At 38.4% G+C, this 22,805-nt stretch overlaps 1 protein-coding gene across 3 annotated transcripts in view; it reads left to right on the top strand.

Moving 5' to 3' along the window:
• The window catches only part of LOC142328636 (phospholipase A1 member A-like), a 53,265-nt gene extending 37,915 nt beyond the window's left edge, over positions 1–15,350 (top strand). For all 3 annotated transcript variants that reach the window (XM_075372495.1, XM_075372496.1, XM_075372494.1), the window contains exons 8-9: positions 7,427–7,596; positions 15,192–15,350. In XM_075372495.1, the coding sequence (XP_075228610.1) occupies positions 7,427–7,596; positions 15,192–15,229 (208 nt within the window). In that variant the 3' untranslated portion in view covers positions 15,230–15,350. The remainder of the gene's footprint in view (positions 1–7,426; positions 7,597–15,191) is intronic.
• Positions 15,351–22,805: the final 7,455 nt, after the last annotated feature.

Genomic DNA, 22,805 nt, shown 5'->3' with positions numbered 1-22,805 from the left:
GCCGAACAATCGGCAAAATCAAAGAGGGCGGGTGCCAAACCCACGACGTCTGACAAACACACCAAGGTCCCAGAAGCCCCACGCCCCACCAAAAAGACGTTAACGACTCCCGGCTCCTCCAGCGGCAAAATAAATATAACCGCACTCCCGAAGGAGAGTTCCGGCAAGGATTTCTTGTCACAAGTGACAATTAAGGATGTCCTACCGGAAATTCTAGCAATATTGCCCCGCCTGCTCCAAGCGAAATCTCTAAAGGACTGCATTCAGTCCATCATAGAGTGCCTCATGAACTTGCTGTCTAGGTATGGTTAGGCAAACTCTCAGATTGCTACAGTGGAACGCCGATTCAGTAGTAGGCAAGACGGCAGAACTATGCCGTCTGGCCGAGGATCTACTAATAGACGTGTTAGTGTTGTCTGAGACGTGTCTGAACGCGAACAAACAACTGACCATTCGGAATTACTTTACGTATAGGATGGATATGCCAGTACGACCCGGACGCCCTGCCAGCGGCGGAACCGCAATTTTAGTCCACGGACGCCATTTACACACGCGGGTCGACCTCCACACTAACGTAATGGAGCAGACTTGTGTACATGTGGAGCATCTAGACACGGTGTATCGGCTGATTTCGGCTTATAATAAACCAAATTCAGCAGTACCCGGCGCAGATCTAGATGCCGTGCTAGAAAATTTGGATGAGCCATGATACTCACGGGCGACCTCAACGCTAAGCACGAGCCTTGGAATAGCAATCTGACAAGTGCAAATGGGAGGTTGCTATACGAAAGGGCACAAGCACGCCGGTTAGTCATCATAGGCCCCGAGGTGCCCACCTTCGTTCATCGAACGGGCAGATCGAGATCTGATGTACTCGATATCGCAATCATGAAGGCGGTAACAACTCCGGTCATGATTGAAACGATAGAAGACCTCAGCTCGGACCACTCTCCTGTCTTATTGGAGTTTGGCCAAGCAGCGGGCGGCCGATTCGGTGCCCGCGCATTCCGGAATGTTCCACCCGCTCTTATAGCGACCATAACCACAATATTCACGTCAATTTTGTACGTTGGATATTTTCCGAGTTGCTGGAAAACTGCAAAGGTGGTATGCCTACCCAAACCTGGGAAAAGTCTGCTCTTTCCCCAGAATTACAGGCCGATTTCCTTATTACCAGTGTTGTCAAAGCTATTCGAAAGGATTTTCCTGGAGAGACTTAGGCGACATTTGGGAAAAGGAATTTGGAAAAGGACATTTGGGCCTGAGCAATTTCGGTTCAGGGAGGGCCACTCGACGACCCTCCAACTGGTTAAAATAATCGACAGTCTTGTCGGAGGCCTAAATAGAAAAGCGGTAACTGCAACCGTTTTTCTAGATTGGCTAAAGCCTTTGACAAAGTTTGGCATAGTGGCTTGCTGTATAAACTCGCACATACGACGATCCCTGTCGCTATGTCAGATTGATACGGTCTTATTTACTAGACCGACAATTTGTTGTACGCGTAGGGGGAACAATCTCCTCCACCAGAGATGGGACCCGCTGGATGGACTTGGGAGATCCGCTGGGAGTAGTCCTGTACAAACGGCTTACCTAGGAGAACATGTTAAATATGTGACCCAAATGGTAAAGGTCGTCAGGGCCTCACTATACCCAGTATTGAACAGTGCCAGCACATATCCACTGGCGACCAAATTGCTCATTTTCGGCTATGTCCTGCCGATTCTAACATATGCCTACCCAGCATGGGGAGCTTTGTTGAACTCCACGCTTCAAAAGAAATTAGAAGCCGTCCAAAACATAGCGTTGCGGACGATATTTGGAGCACCAGATGTGGTTCGTCAGAAACGTCACTCTTCGTTACGATGCGGGACTACACACCGTATCCGAAGTGGGGGTGGCGCAGGCACGCAGACTGTTCGGGAGAGCGGCCGTATCCGAACACGGCCATCTCCGGGACATCTGCCGAGAGGACCGTACTCCATAAGGTATAAGAAAAAGGCCTTATGCCGCATTAAACGAATCACCGTGAAGAGGCGGTAAGAGAGTCAAAAAATGACAAACCAGGCTTAGGAGCCTCTATATCGCGTAACCTATAAATGGAAATCGCGCGAAAATTCCGTCCGCGAAAGTGACCGTTTTCGCAATTAAATTTTGTTAAAACTATAAAAAGCTAAACAACACCCCACACCGTCCCACGAAGAGACCACAATTTCATTTAGTCAGCATATGCGACTCCCTCCGGAGAACGGGGCGCATTTATCTCTCCAAATAACTAGGGCTCCGGTAGGCGCACTCCTGCTAGCCCATAGGTGCTGGTACCGAAAGGACGTCAGCGGATGGACTGAAGGGGAATCACGCCGGGATTACTAGGCTCAAAAGCTTAGTCTCTCACTGTCAGAACCAGTAAATAAATTACACCATGGTCCATACGGATAGGAACGCAAATTACCAAATCCGTCCATAAATAAAACTTAAAATTTATAACCGCCACTAAATAACCGATGAAATCCGCCCGATAATAGACAGATACAGCAGCAAGGGACATTGTCCAGGCTCTGCGATCTGTAGGGAGAAATATTGAAACTCCCGCCATTCTTCCGTTCCGTTCATTCCAGTCCAGAATCTACGATCTCCTAATACCCCTTGGGATATTCTCCTAGAGAATATCAAGGATTCGTTAGAGACAATGATAGTGATTCTAACAAATCTATTATAATTTTCCACAAATGGTTGAATCCATCATACATGATCATCAAGATCCCGGGTGAATTTGTTCCAGTCTGCCTTCCCAATGTTCCACATTGATTTTGGGTATGATTTAATAAATGGAATTGTTAAGCCTATGAAGAAGGTCCTAACTGCTTGTTGTTAATTGTGAGGAAAGCTATAGATGAAGTTTGATAATTAAGTCCAAAAAGATTTTCAGAAACATAATTCTTTTTAATTTTAGAAGTTCAGGAAAACTCGTAAACTAAAAAAATTCTCAGATAACTTAAATTGTTTGAGAGGTTATTTTAGGTTATTTATTTTAGCATTAGGAAGATTTTTTCTTCTCTTTAAAATTGTAATGTATTTTATTTTTTGGTCGGTTTTGTTTTGAATTTCTGAAACAAGTTTGTTTTCTATTGACAAATAGCAAAGGTAATTTATGATAAAACTAATTTTTTTTTTTACTTCAGTTTTTTGCAGTTTGTAACAATTTTACGTTTTATGTAACAAGTTTTGTCAACTACTGTAGAACAATTTTCGATTTGTAATATTAAATTTTAAATTTCAAAAATAATCCATTATCAAGTTTATAATTAATTATCTTACTGCCCTCTATTTGAAAAACATTTTAAATATTATAAAAAATTACTTGAACTGTAGAAAATAGGGTTCTTTAATAAGCATAGCCCTGCCTCAGGTTTCACCACTTGTTGCTTGTTGTCTTTCCAAGAGCTCCTTTGGCTTCTAACCTTACACAAGCTCTAATTTGGCTCTTATTCAGTCATCATAGTCCATCTATCATCCAATTGTATAATAATATGGCTGATCTCTCTTACTCAAATTGATTCTTATTGTTGTTGTTATTTGTTATTGCTTTAACAGTTATATCTTTTATTTTTTGTAATTCATTATTATTTAAGACACTTCTTTGAATTATCCTTTGAGTGGTTGTATTTTGATTGTCAATTTTTTAATTATATTTTCTTTGAATGACCAAGTTTGTGAAGATTAAATTAACGGTAGGAATACAAAAAAAACTTATTAGCTTCATCTTCCTTGCCAAACTGATGTGTACAAGTATTACTTTGTAAGGATGAACTTTAAAAACCATTAACTCTTCCATGCACTTTCTTTTTACTTCCTTTCAGGTCTGTTCTTTCAAGAAGATAAGCTTACCTAGATATAGGATATTTGAGTCTAGTTTAGTGACAGTTGGCAGAAATTCGGCCTGGTAGATTCTGGGATGTGTCCTCAGTGTGGACAATTGGATGACACCTATTATGTTTTTTATGAGTGCTCGAGTTACGAGTTAATGCGCACAGAGACCATCTGTCGGCTTGATCTTATCAGGTTGGCATTGGATCTCCATGTAAACTGAAGGAGGCAGGCCAAATAGGCAATAGTGAAAGTTTCATAATGTACTTGGCAAAGGAGAGGATTGCTGAGGGAATCTAGAGCTCTGCTTGGATTTCTCTTGTATTCTGTTTTTGTTGATTTTTTTTTTTATAAATTATGTTTTTGTTGTTTTTTGTTCTTTGTGTTTTGTTTTTTTTTTTTTAATGTATCATTTCTTATACCCCCCCCCCCCCCCCGAGAGCCATACACACAACTAAGCCTTAACACAGCTCCAGGGGTGCCTTCACCTCAAACTGCCTCGTCAAGAACTAATATTCCCCCCAGTCAGCCGGAACTTGGTCTTTTGGTGATACGCTATGCCTCTAATAAGGGGATCCCCCTACCCGGACACCGGTCTTTATGCCTTGCCTCTAGTGAGGAACCCCCAGAGGAATCTCCTACCGGGACTACGGTCTTACTTCACCCCCAAAATTCGAAACCACAAGGGAGTCCCCGCCCAATCATCGAGGGTAAGCAGCCTCCCTCCTTAGGGAGGGCTGCAGGGTTCTGTGCCAACCCTAAATTCATCCCAAGAGTGAAGAACAGGATTCATTTCCGGGCACCAGCCCTGCAGCCACAGCCCCCAAGAGCGTGCCCACAAGCATCAGTGAGAACACTTAGCCCCCGGTAGACAGTCCTTACGGAAATTCCCCTCAGTCCTACATTTGAAACATTGCCCCCTTCTGTCAGAACCGCCGCACGTACCCGTCCGGTGCCCTATACACCAACATCGATAGCAACGTTCTTCGTCGGACCTCCTGGTCCTGTTGTGCATCTCACGCACCAAATCCTCCTCTGAGGTAAGGGCGTCAACGTCCTTAATGAATAAGTGTACCCGCCGAACGCCCCTACCCGCCATAACCATTGTGCCTTCAACCTTGTTCAATATTTGTTGCCTTAACATGGTAGCCACATCTCGTGTGTCTTGGACCCGTATGTGAAGGTCCTCCCCTGACCTCTGCGCGCCGACAAGATGTTCACCTCATCCCACGACACAGTGTCTCGAACTGTTTGGAGAAGTTTCGCGTAAGATCGTCCCGCCGCCTTCACCACCACAGCCGCGGTTGGGGGCCCACTGATTTCTTCGCCTAGGATTGACTTCCTTAACCCCCAACGAAGACCCATCATAATGCATACAAAGCTTAATGGAACTCCTCCGAACCATGTATTCAGCCACCTTATGAGGGGTCAAAGTCTTGACCCCCCCCTCCAAAGTGGAGCCAGAGTCCTCCGTCTGGATGACCCCCAAATTCCATCAACGTCGGCGTACGGGTGGCCACCGTCACAGCCTCCACTGGCGTCTTCATGCACTCCGTGGGTAGTTCCTCCAGGACGTTCCAAAACTTTTAACCATAAACACAAGACATCCATTTCGAAGGAACTGTCTTTGATTTCCTTCTTCGTGTTAGTGTGAGTACGCACTAAGTCACTCAGATCAGAGACATGTTTAAGAAGACAACGTAGATTGAAAGATAAACATTCCTTCCTTCTCGCAAACGTACCAGGCTCTCCCGTCGGAGCCGATCCACCAACATCCTGACCAGACTTCTCAGCCGCATAAGGCTTTTTCTACTCCTCCACCGTCGGAGAGGGTGGGGAACCGCAACCTGCGTTTTGATGATTTTCCCGTTGATGGACCCCCAATTCTCTCAACAAAAGAAGCCAGTGGTGGCAGGTGCTACGTGTTCAAAATACTGCAATCCTATTGGTTCGTGTGGGTGTAAAGGGGAATTCCAAAATGGCGACGGCAATTCTATTGACCATTGGCAAGAGGTGGGGAAAATCTAAGCGCTGCGACAATAGCGCTCTTAGCGGCAAAAGGGAGAACTAGTATCACAATTTGCTTGAGGGCTGAGGCTAATACGGAAATCCTGACTCATTTTCGGAATCAGCACCCAAAAATATGTAAGATTCAGCGAACAATAGTTTTGAGATTACAGGCAAAAGGCAAGTGCTGCAGTACTCACGTACATGAATAGTGCAAGGGCAATGTATTATTATTTATTTTATTATTGCAGCAGTTAAGTTGCTAAATAAATTATAATATATTTTAAATGATAAATAGAAATGAAAAATAAGTAATATTATTGTTTACACTAGTGATTATATCAATGATACACATATGAGTCATGTCTTATTTTTTTCTAGTGTAAGTATGCCATCATTACTCACACATTATGCAGTGTGTATGAATTTTGTTTTGATGACTTAGTGCTAGATTTAATATTGAAAACAGTAAATCATTTTTTTTTTAAATGTTTTGGGTTCAAGGGGTCGGGTCCTGAACATTTTTAGCTGTTTCTTGAGTTGTGGTTTTTTAACGCAGCCTCTAACCCCAATGTTTTCCTTTTTACTTCCTTGTACAAAGTAAAAGAATATTGTGATCGCGGAAAATTTTAGTTTTCAGATTTCAACGTAAATATCCATTTTGACCATCCCTGAATCCATTTTGACTATTTTCGGCGTGACGTCTCTAAGTACTTACGTATGTATCTCGCATAACTCAAAAACGATTAGCCGTAGAATGTTGAGATTTTGGATTTAGGACTGCTGTAACATCTAGTTGTGCGCCTTCCCTTTTGATTGCAAAAAACTTGACCAGAAATGTTCAAAAATGCCCAAAATCAAAAAAAAAATTGCATTTTGGACTTTTTATTAACTGCAGTAATAAGCCCTCAATGAGAGATATTCAACGATGTATCATAAGTGGTACTTATTTTTATTGGTTCCAGAGTTATAGCCCAAATAAAATTTTAATTAATAAAATATTTGGATCTTACAAAGGGAAGGCGCATCGGTTCGAATCCCACTCATTTCCTTTTTTTTCTTTTTTTATTGAAATATATATATATATAATTACAAATATATAATATTTCATTTATATAAATTTTTACAATAAATAATAATTCAATAATAACAATAAAAAAATAAAAAATCTAAAGTTATTAGTGAAATAAACGTTTATGTACTTTTCTTTTTAAAAAAAATGTGTATGTAATATTTATTTTAATAGGGGTACAAGGAAGTCCTGTGATGTCCACATCAGATTTTTTATTCCCAAATTACAAATATAATTTTAGACAAATTGCTCGAACGAGTGAATCGTTCAAAAAGAATAAATCGATCAAACGATTGAATCGTTTGTGCGCTACTCGCAGTTGCCCAGCTGTCCGGCCGCACCACGTGGATCGTTCTGTCCCAATAGCAACTAAAATAAAAATGAGAGCACATACACCAAACAAAAAAACCTACACGCTTTTTATAGAGAGTGATGGGGTGGATTACACATAATCTATTATATTATTTGTTTTATTGTTTTTAGACACTCAGGAGTATTTTGTCTTCACACCAACGCTTCATTTAATAAAGTAATTGGTAAAGGTATCAAAGGATCATTTGGTAAAGATACTGGACATTTCTCAAGTGATTCCCCATCCCTTATTACGCAGGTAGAACAAATTAATTATCAACCTGATGAAGGTGACGAAGAAGGTAAAGTCTTAGAAAGTTTTTCCAGCATAAATTCTTGTAATTTTTTTAATGTTTTAATTAGTGTGTGAAATGGGCAGCAGATATAAGGATATTTTAATTTACATTGACAACAAGGTATTCCTGGGAACATCAGTACCCAAATTGCTTTCCTTCTGAACTAAAATAAATATGGCAGGAGCCTTTGCAGTTCCACAGCACAGGACAGCAAAGCACAGATAACAATGAAAAAGCAGTGTAGTTGATAAGAAGCAAATACATCTCTTTATTTTTGGCGATTCACTGTTTTTAGCATAACTGAAGCAGAAACACAAGTTCTTAAGTAGATGTTTAACTTAAGATGTAAATATATATAAACATATATTGGCACACCACCATTGATCCGCTCTGCATCAATAGCAGCTAAAATAAAAAAGTGTACGTACAACAAGCAAACCCACACACCATCCTTTTTTATGAAAAAGACTTTTATGAAAAGGCGGGCTTAAGACCTGCAAAAATTGTTACTTAGTTTATGTTTCATTACACGTGATTTGGGATGTAAGATATTGGATGCATTTCAAAAAGCCTCTCTCAGGTAAATGTCAACCGCACCTTCACAAAATGTAGCTATGGCTTGCTACATGGTGCATCCTGTTAAGTGCCAACAGCCCCTGATGAGGATGGATGACTGGGTAGAACAAAGGGCACCTTATTGCCATATGAATCACCAGATCAATGGCACTGGAATACAGAAGGCAGTGGGAAACCACTACATTAAAAATCATGGGATGGACCTTTTTGTAAAAGAATCCGGAGGTAAAGCTTCCCCTCAATCAGATCTCTGGGAGGGGAAGGTTACATGCAGCAAGGTTTCATGCTTATTAAGAGGTAAGAATGAAGTATGGACACAGAAAGGGTAATTGTGCAGCGAGAGCTGGAAAAATTTTAAAGAAAACAGGAAATAGGAACATGGAATGTACTGACACTACTGCAAAAGGGTAAGCTTGAAAACGCAAAAGAAGAAATGATTAGAAATAAATTAGACATACTTGGAATAAGTGAAATGAGGTGAGGAGGGAATGGAGAAATGTCGAGTGGGGACTTCCACTTGTACTACTCAGGTGCCGAAAGAAGTGATAGGAATGGAGTTGGTGTATTAATAAAAAAAAACTATCAGGAAAATTAATTTTTTTTTTTGTCTTCAGTCATTTGACTGGTTTGATGCAGCTCTCCAAGATTCCCTATCCAGTGCTAGTCGTTTCATTTCAGTATACCCTCTACATCCTACATCCCCAACAATTTGTTTTACATACTCCGAACGTGGCCTGCCTACACAATTTTTCCCTTCTACCTGTCCTTCCAATATTAAAGCGACTATTCCAGGATGCCTTAGTATGTGGCCTATAAGTCTGTCTCTTCTTTTAACTATATTTTTCCAAATGCTTCTTTCTTCATCTATTTTCCGCAATACCTCTTCATTTGTCACTTTATCCACCCATCTGATTTTTAACATTCTCCTATAGCACCACATTTCAAAAGCTTCTAATCTTTTCTTCTCAGATATTCCGATTGTCCAAGTTTCACTTCCATATAAAGCGACACTCCAAACATACACTTTCAAAAAACTTTTCCTGAGATTTAAATTAATTTTTGATGTAAACAAATTATATTTCTTACTGAAGGCTCGTTTAGCTTGTGCTATTCGGCATTTTATATCGCTCCTGCTTCGTCCATCTTTAGTAATTTTACTTCCCAAATAACAAAATTCTTCTACCTCCATAATCTTTTCTCCTCCTATTTTCACATTCAGTGGTCCATCTTTGTTATTTCTACTACATTTCATTACTTTTGTTTTGTTCTTGTTTATTTTCATGCGATAGTTCTTGCGTAGGACTTCATCTATGCCGTTCATTGTTTCTTCTAAATCCTTTTTACTCTCGGCTAGAATTACTATATCATCAGCAAATCGTAGCATCTTTATCTTTTCACCTTGTACTGTTACTCCGAATCTAAATTGTTCTTTCACATCATTAACTGCTAGTTCCATGTAAAGATTAAAAAGTAACGGAGATAGGGAACATCCTTGTCGGACTCCCTTTCTTATTAGGGCTTCTTTCTTATGTTCTTCAATTGTTATTGTTGCTGTTTGGTTCCTGTACATGTTAGCAATTGTTCTTCTATCTCTGTATTTGACCCTAATTTTTTTAAAACGCTGAACATTTTATTCCAATCTACGTTATCGAAAGCCTTTTCTAGGTCTATAAACGCCAAGTATGTTGGTTTGTTTTTCTTTAATCTTCCTTCTACTATTAATCTGAGGCCTAAAATTGCTTCCCTTGTCCCTATACTTTTCCTGAAACCAAATTGGTCTTCTCCTAACACTTCTTCCACTCTCCTCTCAATTCTTCTGTATAAAATTCTAGTTAAGATTTTTGATGCATGACTAGTTAAACTAATTGTTCTATATTCTTCACATTTATCTGCCCCTGCTTACTTTGGTATCATAACTATAACACTTTTTTTGAAGTCTGATGGTAATTCCCCTTTTTCATAAATATTACACACCAGTTTGTATAATCTATCAATCGCTTCCTCACCTGCACTGCTATAACACTTTTTTTGAAGTCTGATGGTAATTCCCCTTTTTCATAAATATTACACACCAGTTTGTATAATCTATCAATCGCTTCCTCACCTGCACTGCGCAGTAATTCTACAGGTATTCCGTCTATTCCAGGAGCCTTTCTGCCATTTAAATCTTTTAATGCTCTCTTAAATTCAGATCTCAGTATTGTTTCTCCCATTTCATCCTCCTCAACTTCCTCTTCTTCCTCTATAACACCATTTTCTAATTCATTTCCTCCGTATAACTCTTCAATATATTCCACCCATCTATCGACTTTAGCTTTCGTATTATATATTGGTGTACCATCTTTGTTTAACACATTATTTGATTTTAATTTATGTACCCCAAAATTTTCCTCAACTTTCCTGTATGCTCCGTCTATTTTACCAATGTTCATTTCTCTTTCCACTTCTGAACACTTTTCTTTAATCCACTCTTCTTTCGCCAGTTTGCACTTCCTATTTATAGCATTTCTTAATTGCCGATAGTTCCTTTTACTTTCTTCATCATTAGCATTCTTATATTTTCTACGTTCATCCATCAGCTGCAATATATCGTCTGAAACCCAAGGTTTTCTACCAGTTCTCTTTATTCCGCCTAAGTTTGCGTCTGCTGATTTAAGAATTTCCTTTTTAACATTCTCCCATTCTTCTTCTACATTTTCTACCTTATCTTTTTTCTCAGACCTCTTGCGATGTCCTCCTCAAAAATCTTCTTTACCTCCTCTTCCTCAAGCTTCTCTAAATTCCACCGATTCATCTGACAACTTTTCTTCAGGTTTTTAAACCCCAATCTACATTTCATTATCACCAAATTATGGTCGCTATCAATGTCTGCTCCAGGGTAAGTTTTGCAGTCAACGAGTTGATTTCTAAATCTTTGCTTAACCATGATATAATCTATCTGATACCTTCCAGTATCGCCTGGCTTTTTCCAAGTGTATATTCTTTAATTATGATTTTTAAATTGGGTGTTGGCAATTACTAAATTATACTTCGTGCAAAACTCTATAAGTCGGTCCCCTCTTTCATTCCTTTTGCCCAGCCCGTATTCACCCACTATATTTCCTTCCTTGCCTTTTCCAATGCTTGCATTCCAATCTCCAACTATTATTAAATTTTCATCTCCTTTTACGTGTTTAATTGCTTCATCAATCTCTTCGTATACACACTCTACCTCATCATCATCATGGGCGCTTGTAGGCATATAAATGTTAACAATCGTTGTCGGTTTAGGTTTTGATTTTATCCTTATTACAATGATTCTATCGCTATGCGTTTTGAAATACTCCACTCTCCTCCCTATCTTCTTGTTCATCACGAAACCTACTCCTGCCTGCCCATTATCTGACGCTGAGTTAATTACTCTAAAATCACCTGACCAAAAGTCGCCTTCCTCTTCCCACCGAACCTCACTAATTCCTACTATATCCACATTCACCCTATCCATTTCCCTTTTTAAATTTTCTAGCCTACCAACCTTTTTTAAGCTTCTAACATTCCACGCTCCGACTCGTAGAATGTTATTTTTTAATTTTCTGGTGACCCCTTCCTTAGTAGTCCCCACCCGGAGATCCGAACGGGGGACTATTTTACCTCCGGAATATTTTACCAAGGAAGGCGCCTCCATTATTGCTATGTGAAAATGCAGAGAGCCACATTTTCTTGGAAAAAAAGCAGCTGTAGTTTTCCATTGCTTTCAGCTGCGCAGTACTCAGAGGACTGAGTGATGTTGATACGGCCGTTTAAGTCATTGTGACTCACGCCCCTAACAACTACTGAAAGAGCTGCTGCCCTCTTTCAGGAATCATTCCTTAGTCTGGCTCTCAATAGATACCTCTCCGATATGGTTGCACCTTCGGTCCAGCTACTCTGTATCCCTGAGCACTCAAGCCCCCTCACCAACGGCAAGGTCTCATGATTCATAGAGGAGGGAAAATTAATTAGGGTGGAATATGTTGATTATCACCTGATGATGTTAAGGACAGAAGGTAGAGATAAAGATCTAGAGACAAAGACTGATGATGGGAGACTGGAATGATGTGGTTGGTGAATGCGGCAAGATAATAGGAAAATATGGATTAGGTAATATAAATAAAAGAGGAGAGAGAGATTAGTTGAGTTCTGCATGGAAAATGATAAGGTAGTGGGAAACACAATGTTTGAAAATCATAAAAGGAGATATACATGGGTGTTGAGGTTGGATGGAGAGAAGTATCAAATTGATTATATGCTCACACAGCAAAGGTATAAAAACTGTATGAAAAATGCAAAAGCTTACCCAGGTGCAGATATAAACTCTAATCACAACTTAATAGTAGCAGAAATCAGCTTGAAGCTCAAGAAAATAAAGGTTGGGCAGAAACGAAGTACCTATGATTTGGAAAACTAATAAACAAAGAGATAGTCAGAGAGATGACTATACTGTACTGTACTGGAAAATAGTGTACTGGAAAAGACAAGAACAGGAGGGGAACCAAATAGTGTGGATAATCATTGGTTAAATATTAAAAACAGTATAAAAGAAGCAGCTGAGGAAACTACAGGAATTAAAAGCAGATAAAGAAGGAGTGGGTCAGTGAAGAAATGATAGAAAAAATTAATGAAAGGAGAAAATGGAAAAATTTCGGACAGAGGAAGGTAAAAGGAACTATAAAAAAGCTTAATAATGAATTAAGAAGAAAAAGTGAGATAGCAAGATAAAAGTGGTTCAGGAAAAGTGTACTGCAATAGAAAAACAAGAAAAAAAGGGAGATACAATCTAATGTACAAAGAAGCCTCAGAAATGATATTCAGGAAAAATGGAAAAAGTTGTACAATGTGTCAGATCGAGTCAAAGAACAAGTACATTGTAACTGAGAGGAGTGAAGTGAAAAAGATATGGAAGGAGTACATCATGGATTTATATGCACTGAATGATAGGCCAAGGGGAGTATATCTAGGAATAGAAGAAGAGAACAAAGTTCATGAAGATTACAAGGGTTATCATTTATTAAAATGTGAAGTAAGTATGGCCATAAATGCAATGGCTAATGGAAAAGCTGGGGGATGTGATGAATTGCCAATTGAGTTGTTTAAAGCTCTTGGAGTGAATGGAGAAATTCTATTGTGGATCTGTGCAATAAAACATATGATGACAGTAGATGGCCTACAGACTTTCTGTACACAATTAATGGTGCCATTACCAAAGAAATTTAATGCTAATAAGTGTGAAGAATACCAGACTACTAGTCTAATTTCCCATGCACCAAAAGTCTTACTAAGAATTCTGAACAGGAGGTTGTACTATAAATTTGATGAAAATATTGCAGAAGAACAATGTGGCTTTAGAAGGTATATGTTGCATTTTGAGAAAGTTTTTGATAGAGCATCCATGACAAGACCTGCCCCATTGGCAGAACACAATAAATGAATGACAAATGACTTTGTTAAATTTTTTTGCGAACTGTAATTAAATAACGTTCATGAATTTGGCATACTAACAAAAACAAAAACGTTTACAACGAAAAGCTTAAAAATATTGAACTTTTTTGCTGATTAATGAGTTGTAATCTTTTAACACAGCTCTTACCTCATTGTTTTCCTTTTCTATCCCCAGAACACATATATAATTTTTGATAAATCGTTGTTATCAAGAAGAATAAATCGTTTGAACGAATGAATCGTTCGACAAGAATAAATTGATCATGCGCTGCGCGCAGCCACCCAGCGAACCACCATTGGTCTGCTCTGCGCTAATAGCAGCTAAAATAAAAAAGTCAGGGCATACAACAAATAAACCCACGCACCATCCTTTTTACTTTCTCGTATGAAGGAAAGGAAGTATTGTGATCACAAAAAATTTTGGTTTTCAGATTTCAACGGAAATATCCATTTTGACCTTCCCTGAATCCTAGTTTTGAAACTAGTTTTGGTGTGACGTCTCTACATATATATGTGTACAAGGTCGCTTAACTGAACAACGATTAGCCGTAGGATGTTGAAATTTTGGATTTAGGACTGTTGTAAATCTAGTTGTTCACCTCCCCCTTTGATTGCAATCGACTGGACAAAAGTGTCCTTTTTATAAACTGCAGTAATAAGCCGTCATTGAGAGCTTTTCAACGATATATAAGTGGTACTTATTTTCATTGGTTCCAGAGTTGTAGCCAAATGAAATTTTAATTAATAAAATATTTGGATCTTAGAAGGAGAAGGCACAACGGTTTGATTCAGACTTCATCTCCTTTTTTTAACTTATTTTTTAATTTAAATATATTTATTTATTAATAATTAATAATACAACCTTTGATTGTAAAAGAATTTTATTATCGTTATTCAATAATAACAATAAAGAAAAAGAAATATGAAAAAATACCAAAAATTATTAATGAAATAAAATTTTATGTACGTTTTATTTTTAAAAAATGTGTTATATAATTTAACAGGTGTACACGGAACTCATGTGGTGCCCACATCAGATTCTCTTTTATAAATCCAACAAAGTTGGTTTGCTCTGGAGAAGAATAAAAATGGCGGATTCATTTTTCGTGATGAGAAATATTAAAAAGATGTGAAACATGACAATTAATGAATATTTAATAGTGAAAACAGCTTTTACAAAAAGAAAAAATCATAGCAAAACATTATTACCTCTTATCATGTTAATGTATGTTTTTTATGAAAGAAAAGTCGTGACCTTTCATAGGAAGCTGCATTGTTACTGTGAATAACACTCCTTAGTCATTTTCTTTTGTTTTTTCACTCTTGTTTTTGCGGAGATTCAATCTACTCCCAAAGGGAAGTCTTTGACTAGTTAGAATCTATAAATCTTTATCTTCGTAGAAAAACTTAAGAGACATGTTCTTGTAGTCCAAGAAGGGATATATTAATCTAAGAAATAATTAGTAGAAACAATTAATTATCAGGAAGAATTTTCATCACATTTTATTAAATTAATTGATAAGTATTATTTAATACTTTACAATTTAATGAATTTATATTATTTTCAGATGAAATGATGATGGGTCCAAGGATTCAAGTAGAATAAGAAAATTAATTCTGTTAACATAAGAAGTGTATTTTCTTCTTGTAATTCTAATTTCTATTATTTTTATTGGGCAATGTTCTTAATGACTATAAATTTTAATAAAGGAAATTTAATACTTTAATGGTTAGTAATTCATTAAATGTACAAACCTACCTTAAAGAATTTTCCATAACTATTACTATTAATTTTCCATAGCTATTACCTACCTAAAATCTTGTATTCTAGTTACCTACACGAATCTGTTTAGTATGATGGGGTAAAGTAGTCATTAGCAGACATTGAGATTGTATAATATGTATAGTTGTAATCAAATGAATGGTGTCATATTTTTGGAAATATCAACAAACTTGAATAGGAGAACAATGAAAATTCCAGCAGTGTACACCCAAAAATTGAAAAGGTGATAATATTTGACATTTTGAAGCTTAAATCCTGTGATTAATGTTCGACAATGCACTACTGTGTTGTGCAAGAACACATCTGATTGTATGAAAACACTGAACATGGTAGGGAATCAAAATACTATTACTTCATAGTAGTAGTAAATAAGATAATTTTTTTTTGTTCATCTTCCACGTTCCCAGGATGCCCCATAAGGGGAGTCAACTCAACATTTTAAGTTGAAATTGTAAAATTGTGACATCATTTTAAAATTCATTGAAAAACAAAAATTTTATATAAAATAACATTGGTAACTTTATTTAAAATGGTGACATTTAATATTTTTCACAGCTAGTTTCAAACGTTGCCTACAGTAAATCCAAGTAGTGGTCTCATAGCAAAGAACAGATTGTTTTTAGGTTGGAGCATTTGATAATTTTTTTTTTCTTTGTTTGATTATTGATCAGTTATTTAATAAGTAGTGTAGATCACTTTTGAAACTAACAGCAAAAAATATTTATTTTATTCCTTACTTAAAATTGTATTGAAGGAATATTTTATAAATAAAACCATTCAATTTAAATTTAATAAAACTTACCAAATGAATATTTTGATAAATTAATTAGTTACGTTAATCAATGAATAAGTTAACTTGATGCTACGTTGTTATCTGAAATACATAAATCTCTCTCTCCCTTTTTCTGTTTAGTCTTTGAAACCACCATAATATATTACTACAGAGTATGAAGTGTATGAATGTAAATTGAAGTGCATTCCTGAGATGTGTTGTTAATTGAAACCCAACCACCAAAGAACACTGGTATCTATGATCTAGGATTCAAATCCATATAAAAGTAACTGCTTTTTTTAGGATTTGAATCTTAGAACTCTCGACTTTAAAATCAGCTGATTTACAATGATTAGTTGACCACTAGATCAGCCTGGTGGGCAATATATTAAGACCAGCAATTTTTTATTCTCAGCAGGAATAAAACCAATTATAGAGGTTTAATTTTCTGGGATAATCAAAATAATAATAAAATGCAAACCTTTTTAATGAAGTGAATCCAAAAGTAGCTGAGCGAGTTTGTCGACTCAACCGATTGGCAAACCAATTTTTCACCTGACTTTTACTCGGTGTATTGTAATTTCAACTGTCTGTTTATTAATCCCATAACAGACTGACTTGTTTAAGTGTAATATATAGAACAACCTTTTTGATTTCTGGTATAAAAAAAAAATATATGTAAGATCTTTTTTGTACGATTTCAACTTCAAAACACTGGAAAGTTTTCAGTTCGACCCAGCAAATGATAAATAAAAAGATATATGACATTCATTGTGAATAACGGGTGTCATTTGTGTTCGATATCATATTCTATTATGTTAACCATGATGAGAAAGAAAATATGAGAACTCATCTAAATAAAAACTTTACTTGTGAGAATAAGCAAGTCTCACACAGTCTCTGTGCCGTACATAGAAGAGGCCAATTTATAGGAACGACATGTACTTTTTATATATTGTTCTCCATTCAGTCTGTTATGTGAACAGTAATTATTCTGATTAACAGTGTATCAATAACTTAAACCAAAATCTGACTGTAGAGCAGTAGTCTCCAAAGTGGGATATGCAAATTGATACTTAGGGGGCACGCCAAAGAAGTAGGTAGGGTCATCTGTATAATCAAGAGTATTTTATGAACTGTATGGAACTAATAAAGCAGTGTAACTGTGATTAGTTGACTATTAAATGTTATTGATTTTAAATCCTTCATAAACAGGATAAATGGTTAAAAAAATTGCCCTCAAAGAAATCAGGGTTGAAGATTATTTTGGTAGTGCTTCTACTTCTGATGCGCAACAAGTAAGTAATAGTAAGTGATATTGATAACACTAGTCAAAAAAATAAAAATTTGTGTATCTGTAACACAAGCTTGCAAAATTTGGGTTCTGAAATGTTTTTCAACTTTTGATAATTGATTACTACGAATTTTTCAGCGCCGATTTCGAAAATAACGTTCATTTTTTCCATTACGTCAAGATTTTACACAAATCGCAAATTTCAAAATTTTTAAAAGGTTAAAAAATTGAGAAAATTTGATACTATGAAATAGAAAAAAAACGTTTTTTTTATAATAGATTAATATAACATATTCACTTTTTTGGCTTATGCGATTCATTCTTATAACTAAACAGTTGCGTGGTCTGAAGAGGATGGCGAGGGATCATTGATCCCTTAATTTCTAATAAAAATTGGCGCAAAATAACCTAATTTCTATTACAATACATTTTTAAATTTATTTATTTTTATTTATTTAATTAATTTCTATGAGGTACGTCCACCATCAACTCTTAATGACGAAGTATGTAAAACTTACAATTTTATTCCATGTATCGAAGTTCCTTTGGACGGCTTATACTCTGCTTCGCGCTTTTCCTTCTATGTTCTTTATAGGGTTCATCTCGGTGTAACATCTAGCAATAGTCTGCCATTATCGTAGTTCTTTTGAGAGCCCAGCGGCTGCTTCTGTTGGCTGTTGTCGGCGGTTACAGGACTGTGTCGCAGGAGGCAGTCTGTGTTATTGCTAACATTAAGCCATAGATATTCTTACCATAGAACGTAAGGAATGTTATATTTCCAAGCAGGGTGGTCTTACTTCGGAACGTATGCGAGAAATTGAAGACCAGGGTTTTATATCTTGGCAGGCCAGGTGGGATGACTCCCCTTTTGGTCGTTACACGTATGGAATATTTCCAATTGCGTCTGATTTGCGCGCGGTTAGGTAGATTTCCCCCAATCGGTACATTATCGGTACATTCCTTTCCGAGCGTGGTGCTTTTCGAGAGAGATTGGCTAGGTTTCGTTTAGTAGATTCAGGTCTATGCCCGGATTGCGGGGTTGATGACACGGTGGACTATGTCCTCCATGTCTGTCCCTGGTACGAGGCTGAACGTACCAGAGTAGTTAGAGAACCTGAGAGAGTGAATTCCTTTCTGGATCTCCGAGTTAATTGGAAGGTCCGTGGGGAATGCTTGATAGTGGTTGGTTTCTCAGTTTCCTCGCATTACGTAGATCAGCTAAAGGTATTTAAACGGAATAGAATCCCGGGTGGTTAGGGTTTCGGTCGAGACATTTGATTGGCCGGGGATAGGCGTTTTGGCAACGAACCTCGGGTAATTCAAAAGCAGTGATTCGAGTGGCGGAGCCGCTGTCGGCTGCGGGTGACTGCGCTACCGAGGGCATGGTTGTTCATGCAGCCGTGAGCAATGGCACTGTCTTGCTGAGGGCGGTCTTCATTTATGATGTTTATAGTGGGTGATGAGATGTACGTCTGATTTTCGTTGTTACGTATACACATTTTAAAGGGTATGAGTTTAGCATTGTATTGACTCGTTACTTAGCCGATGGTTCAGGCATTTGCAATCATGCGTTGGTATTAAAATTGAACTAGACGCGGGGTTCAAGCTTCCACGGACTCGGTTAGCTAGTTCAGACCGTGATATTGTAGGAAAAAAAGAGTGAAGATATCCGAAAAAAGCCTAAGGCGAAGGCGTTGGCTGAGATAATTAAAGATAGTTAAAGAAACAGTTATTAAAACAAATTACTCAGTGTGGAAAATTTGCTATTCAACTAGATGAAAGCACAATTGTCACCAACTTTGCTCAATTAATGGTTTTATTAATTTTTTTTTTTTTTTAATAATTAATTACATGAAGAACTACTTTTTTGTGAGCCAAGTAAAAAAGATTTACAGGGGAAGACATCTTTTCAACAGTAAATAATCTCTTTGTTGTCCACACTTTATGGGAAAACTGTGCAAGTGTAACCAGTGACGGAACAGCTGCTTTAACTAGAAGAAAAAAGGGCTCAAGGCAAAGATAATTGAAATAGCATTCCATATGAAATTCGTACACTCTATTATCCATCAGCAAGCTATTGCAGCAAAGAAATTAGAGTCAGAAATACATCGTGTGTAGCAGGATGTTATCAGGGTAGTTCATTTTGTAAAAGTGGACCCTGAATAGTAGAATATTTTTGAGAATATGCAGTAGCCACAAAAATCTCCAGTGCCACAAAGAGGTTTGTTGGTTATCTCGTGGAAAACTGCTAAAGAGTTTTGAACTAAAAGATGAATTACGCATTTTTATTTTGGACAAAAAAAGAGTTCTAAGTTGCCTGCTTTTCCAGTGACGATTAATCACAGAGTTACTCAGTTGATATTTTTTGAAAAAATAAACGTGCTCAATTTGTCTCTTCAAGGAAGAGATGGCCTTTTAACGATGACTGTGAAAGTAACTGCATTTCGAAAGAACATCATAATGTGGAGAGAGAATTTAGAAAAGGGATCTTTCAAAATGTTTCCATCACTGTGTGAGTTTGCTTCTGAAAATGAAGTAAATGTGGAACAAATTAAAAGTCTTATCTACCCATTTAAAAGATTTGGAGACAGAATTTTGTAACCTAGTTACAGATCTTCCTAATATTAAAATAGATTTTCAGTAGGTCATGACCCGTTTGTTGAAAATGGAAAAATAGATTATCATTCAGTTGCAGCTCAAGAACAGTTAATTGACATGAAAAACTAACAATTTTACAGTCCGAATTAAAGGAAAATCTCTTCATAATTGATGGATGGAGTTGAAAACCAAATATCCAAATTTTAGTAAGCACAACAGCGAATGCAATCTTACCACTTGGTTCTACATATCTTTGTGAAGTACTATTTTCTGCAATGACAACAATTAAAACCAAATATAGAAATAGATTAGAGTTAGAACCAAGTCTTCAAATTGCATTAACAGATGGCATCAAACAAGATTTTTCCAATATTACTAAAAAAATACATTAAATATTACAACAAATACATTCTTTTTCTTTTCACCTTCTCCCTTGGCCGGATCCTGCAGTAAAGTATGACACAGCCCAGGGTAGTGTCCTATACTCTAACGGGCCTCCCTGTCTCGGCCCGCCGGTTGGAAATTACTTTGCGCCCACCTCAAACCCCCAGAGTAGGATCTAGCAGGCCCGGCTATGCCGACCCTGGGTCCCCACTCCGGGAGCCGGGATCTGTCTTTAAGCCAACGCCTCTAACGGGCACACCCCAAGGGGGACCACCCCGCTGGGACTCGGTCTTTTTCGCACAGGAGTTCGAGAATCCCGTACCTCATCGCTACCGCCACTCGTTCAAGCACGAGCAAACAGCAACTCCGCATAGGACTGTCCTTCGTCCCTGAGCCTCCCGATCCTTCTTCTGAAGAACCCTCGTCACGAATCCTAGCGCGATCACCAGCTCATTAAGGTGAAGGCCTCATATCGTCGTTGTCGTACCGGCGAATTCGCGAGACTTTGCGTTAAAGCCCCCCACTACCAGCACACGTCGACCCCTGCACCTGGCGACCCCCTCCCTCAAACTGTCCAGAAATTCTACAAAGTCGTCGATCCCGGTGTTGGGCGAGTGGTAGCAGCTGAACACCACCAAGCTAGCGAGGTCAGCCCAAACAAAGACGCTCCCTCCTCCACAGCCGACGACTGGTACACTGGATAAAGGAAGACCAATGGCAACCTTGGATGTCCAATCCACCATCCACCGAAAAGCCCCCCACCACCGCCTCATCGGGTTCTGATATCATAACTATATCCACTGCCTCTCGCTGGGCCACCTTCCAGCAGAGGTCCATAGCCCGTCTACTTTGGTTGGAGTTAAATTGCAGGAACATTATTTTGTGGTCGGACATCCCCTAGCTCGGTGGCCCTCCGTACCACACAACGCGCATACTGTTGCTCCTTTGCATTGCTCTCTTCTGTGCCCTGGCCGTCAAGTGAAACACAGAACCGTCCTATACGGACTCGAGCACTGCGACGCTAGGTGTCCCACTCCCCAACACCTGAAACGTCTATCCTCAACTTCCCTGATATAGACACGGCAGTTAACCCACCCTATCTTAATTCGTTCGTCCGTCAACCTCTTCGCCGCAAGTTGGCTAGTGATAACCGTGTCATTTTTAGTTTGGCCATACGCCGGGCGCACCTACGTGATCCTAAAGAACTCTGCTTCTCCTCCCACTTTCGCCTCTGCAGACTGTATCTCTTGGTCAGAGGTCTCGAGCTCGATGTCCTGTACGTGGACAACCGACCTCTTACTTCCTGTGATTTATAATGAACTTGGAGGCCGGCCGCTTTACTCTGCAGAGTGCTCCTCAATTCTTACGCCTCCTGCACCCCTTTGATTTTGATACATAGCTTCTCGTTAACTCCTTTCCTTATTGACAAATAAGGCCTCCTCCTGCGATACAGTCTCCTTCATCCTTCGCAACAAGTCGGCGTAGGTCAACCCGGCCGCCTTCACCCCAATCGTGTAGCTTTCACCAAATGCCGGAGTGGACCTCGCGATCCCCGGTGCCGTAGTTCTCTGGGCACCAGTGGTCTGCGACGGGGAGGACAGGACCCTCACCTGGTCCCCTGTCCTTCCAAACACATATAAGGCCAACCGTTGAACACACTGTCCAATTCTGCCCGGCAGAAAAACCGGCGTCGGTAACTCATGTTGGATCTTTCTTAAGGACTGGAGAATAATCCTTAGGGCGGGCAGGTCCCCTGCCGACGAGTCAAAATACAAACAGAATTTCCTGTGTCTTGGCGGTTCATCATCTCGCCAAAGGATCTTCGAGTTCTCTTCTATAACGTCTTCCGGTCTAATGCTATTCCGTATAATTACATTGCTCACATTAAATTCTAATTCAAAATGTAAATTTGTAATTTAAATTAAATCTTTGTATATTGTTTAAAGACAATAAATAATAAATAATTAGAATTTTGACTACGCGTGCGCTGACCCCCCCCCCCCCACACACACACACATATTTTTTTTGGGGGGGGGAGTGCGACTAACGTTGCGCGTTATCATCGTCCGGAAATTTGTTTTATTAAAAAATAAAAGAAAATAAATTTAATCTAAATGATGAATAAAATTTACAACTAATATCACAGATAAAACCTAAAATAAAACCAAAAGTGAATAGAATTTAACAAAGTCCGAGATGAGCGTAAAGGTCCCATTCTCGGATAACAAAAAGACTAAAAAGAAAACTAAAAAAAGATCTAACATAAAAAATATACACTATAATATTAATTTTTTTGTATTAGCCCATTACTACGCAGAAATAGAAACATCCTGTTTAAAATTTCATTATCA

Source organism: Lycorma delicatula, chromosome 8, assembly GCF_047948215.1.
Source record: "Lycorma delicatula isolate Av1 chromosome 8, ASM4794821v1, whole genome shotgun sequence".
Classification (NCBI taxonomy): domain Eukaryota; kingdom Metazoa; phylum Arthropoda; class Insecta; order Hemiptera; family Fulgoridae; genus Lycorma; species Lycorma delicatula.
The sequence above is the reverse complement of the archived record's forward strand: the minus strand, read 5'-3'. Positions and strand labels throughout refer to the sequence as shown.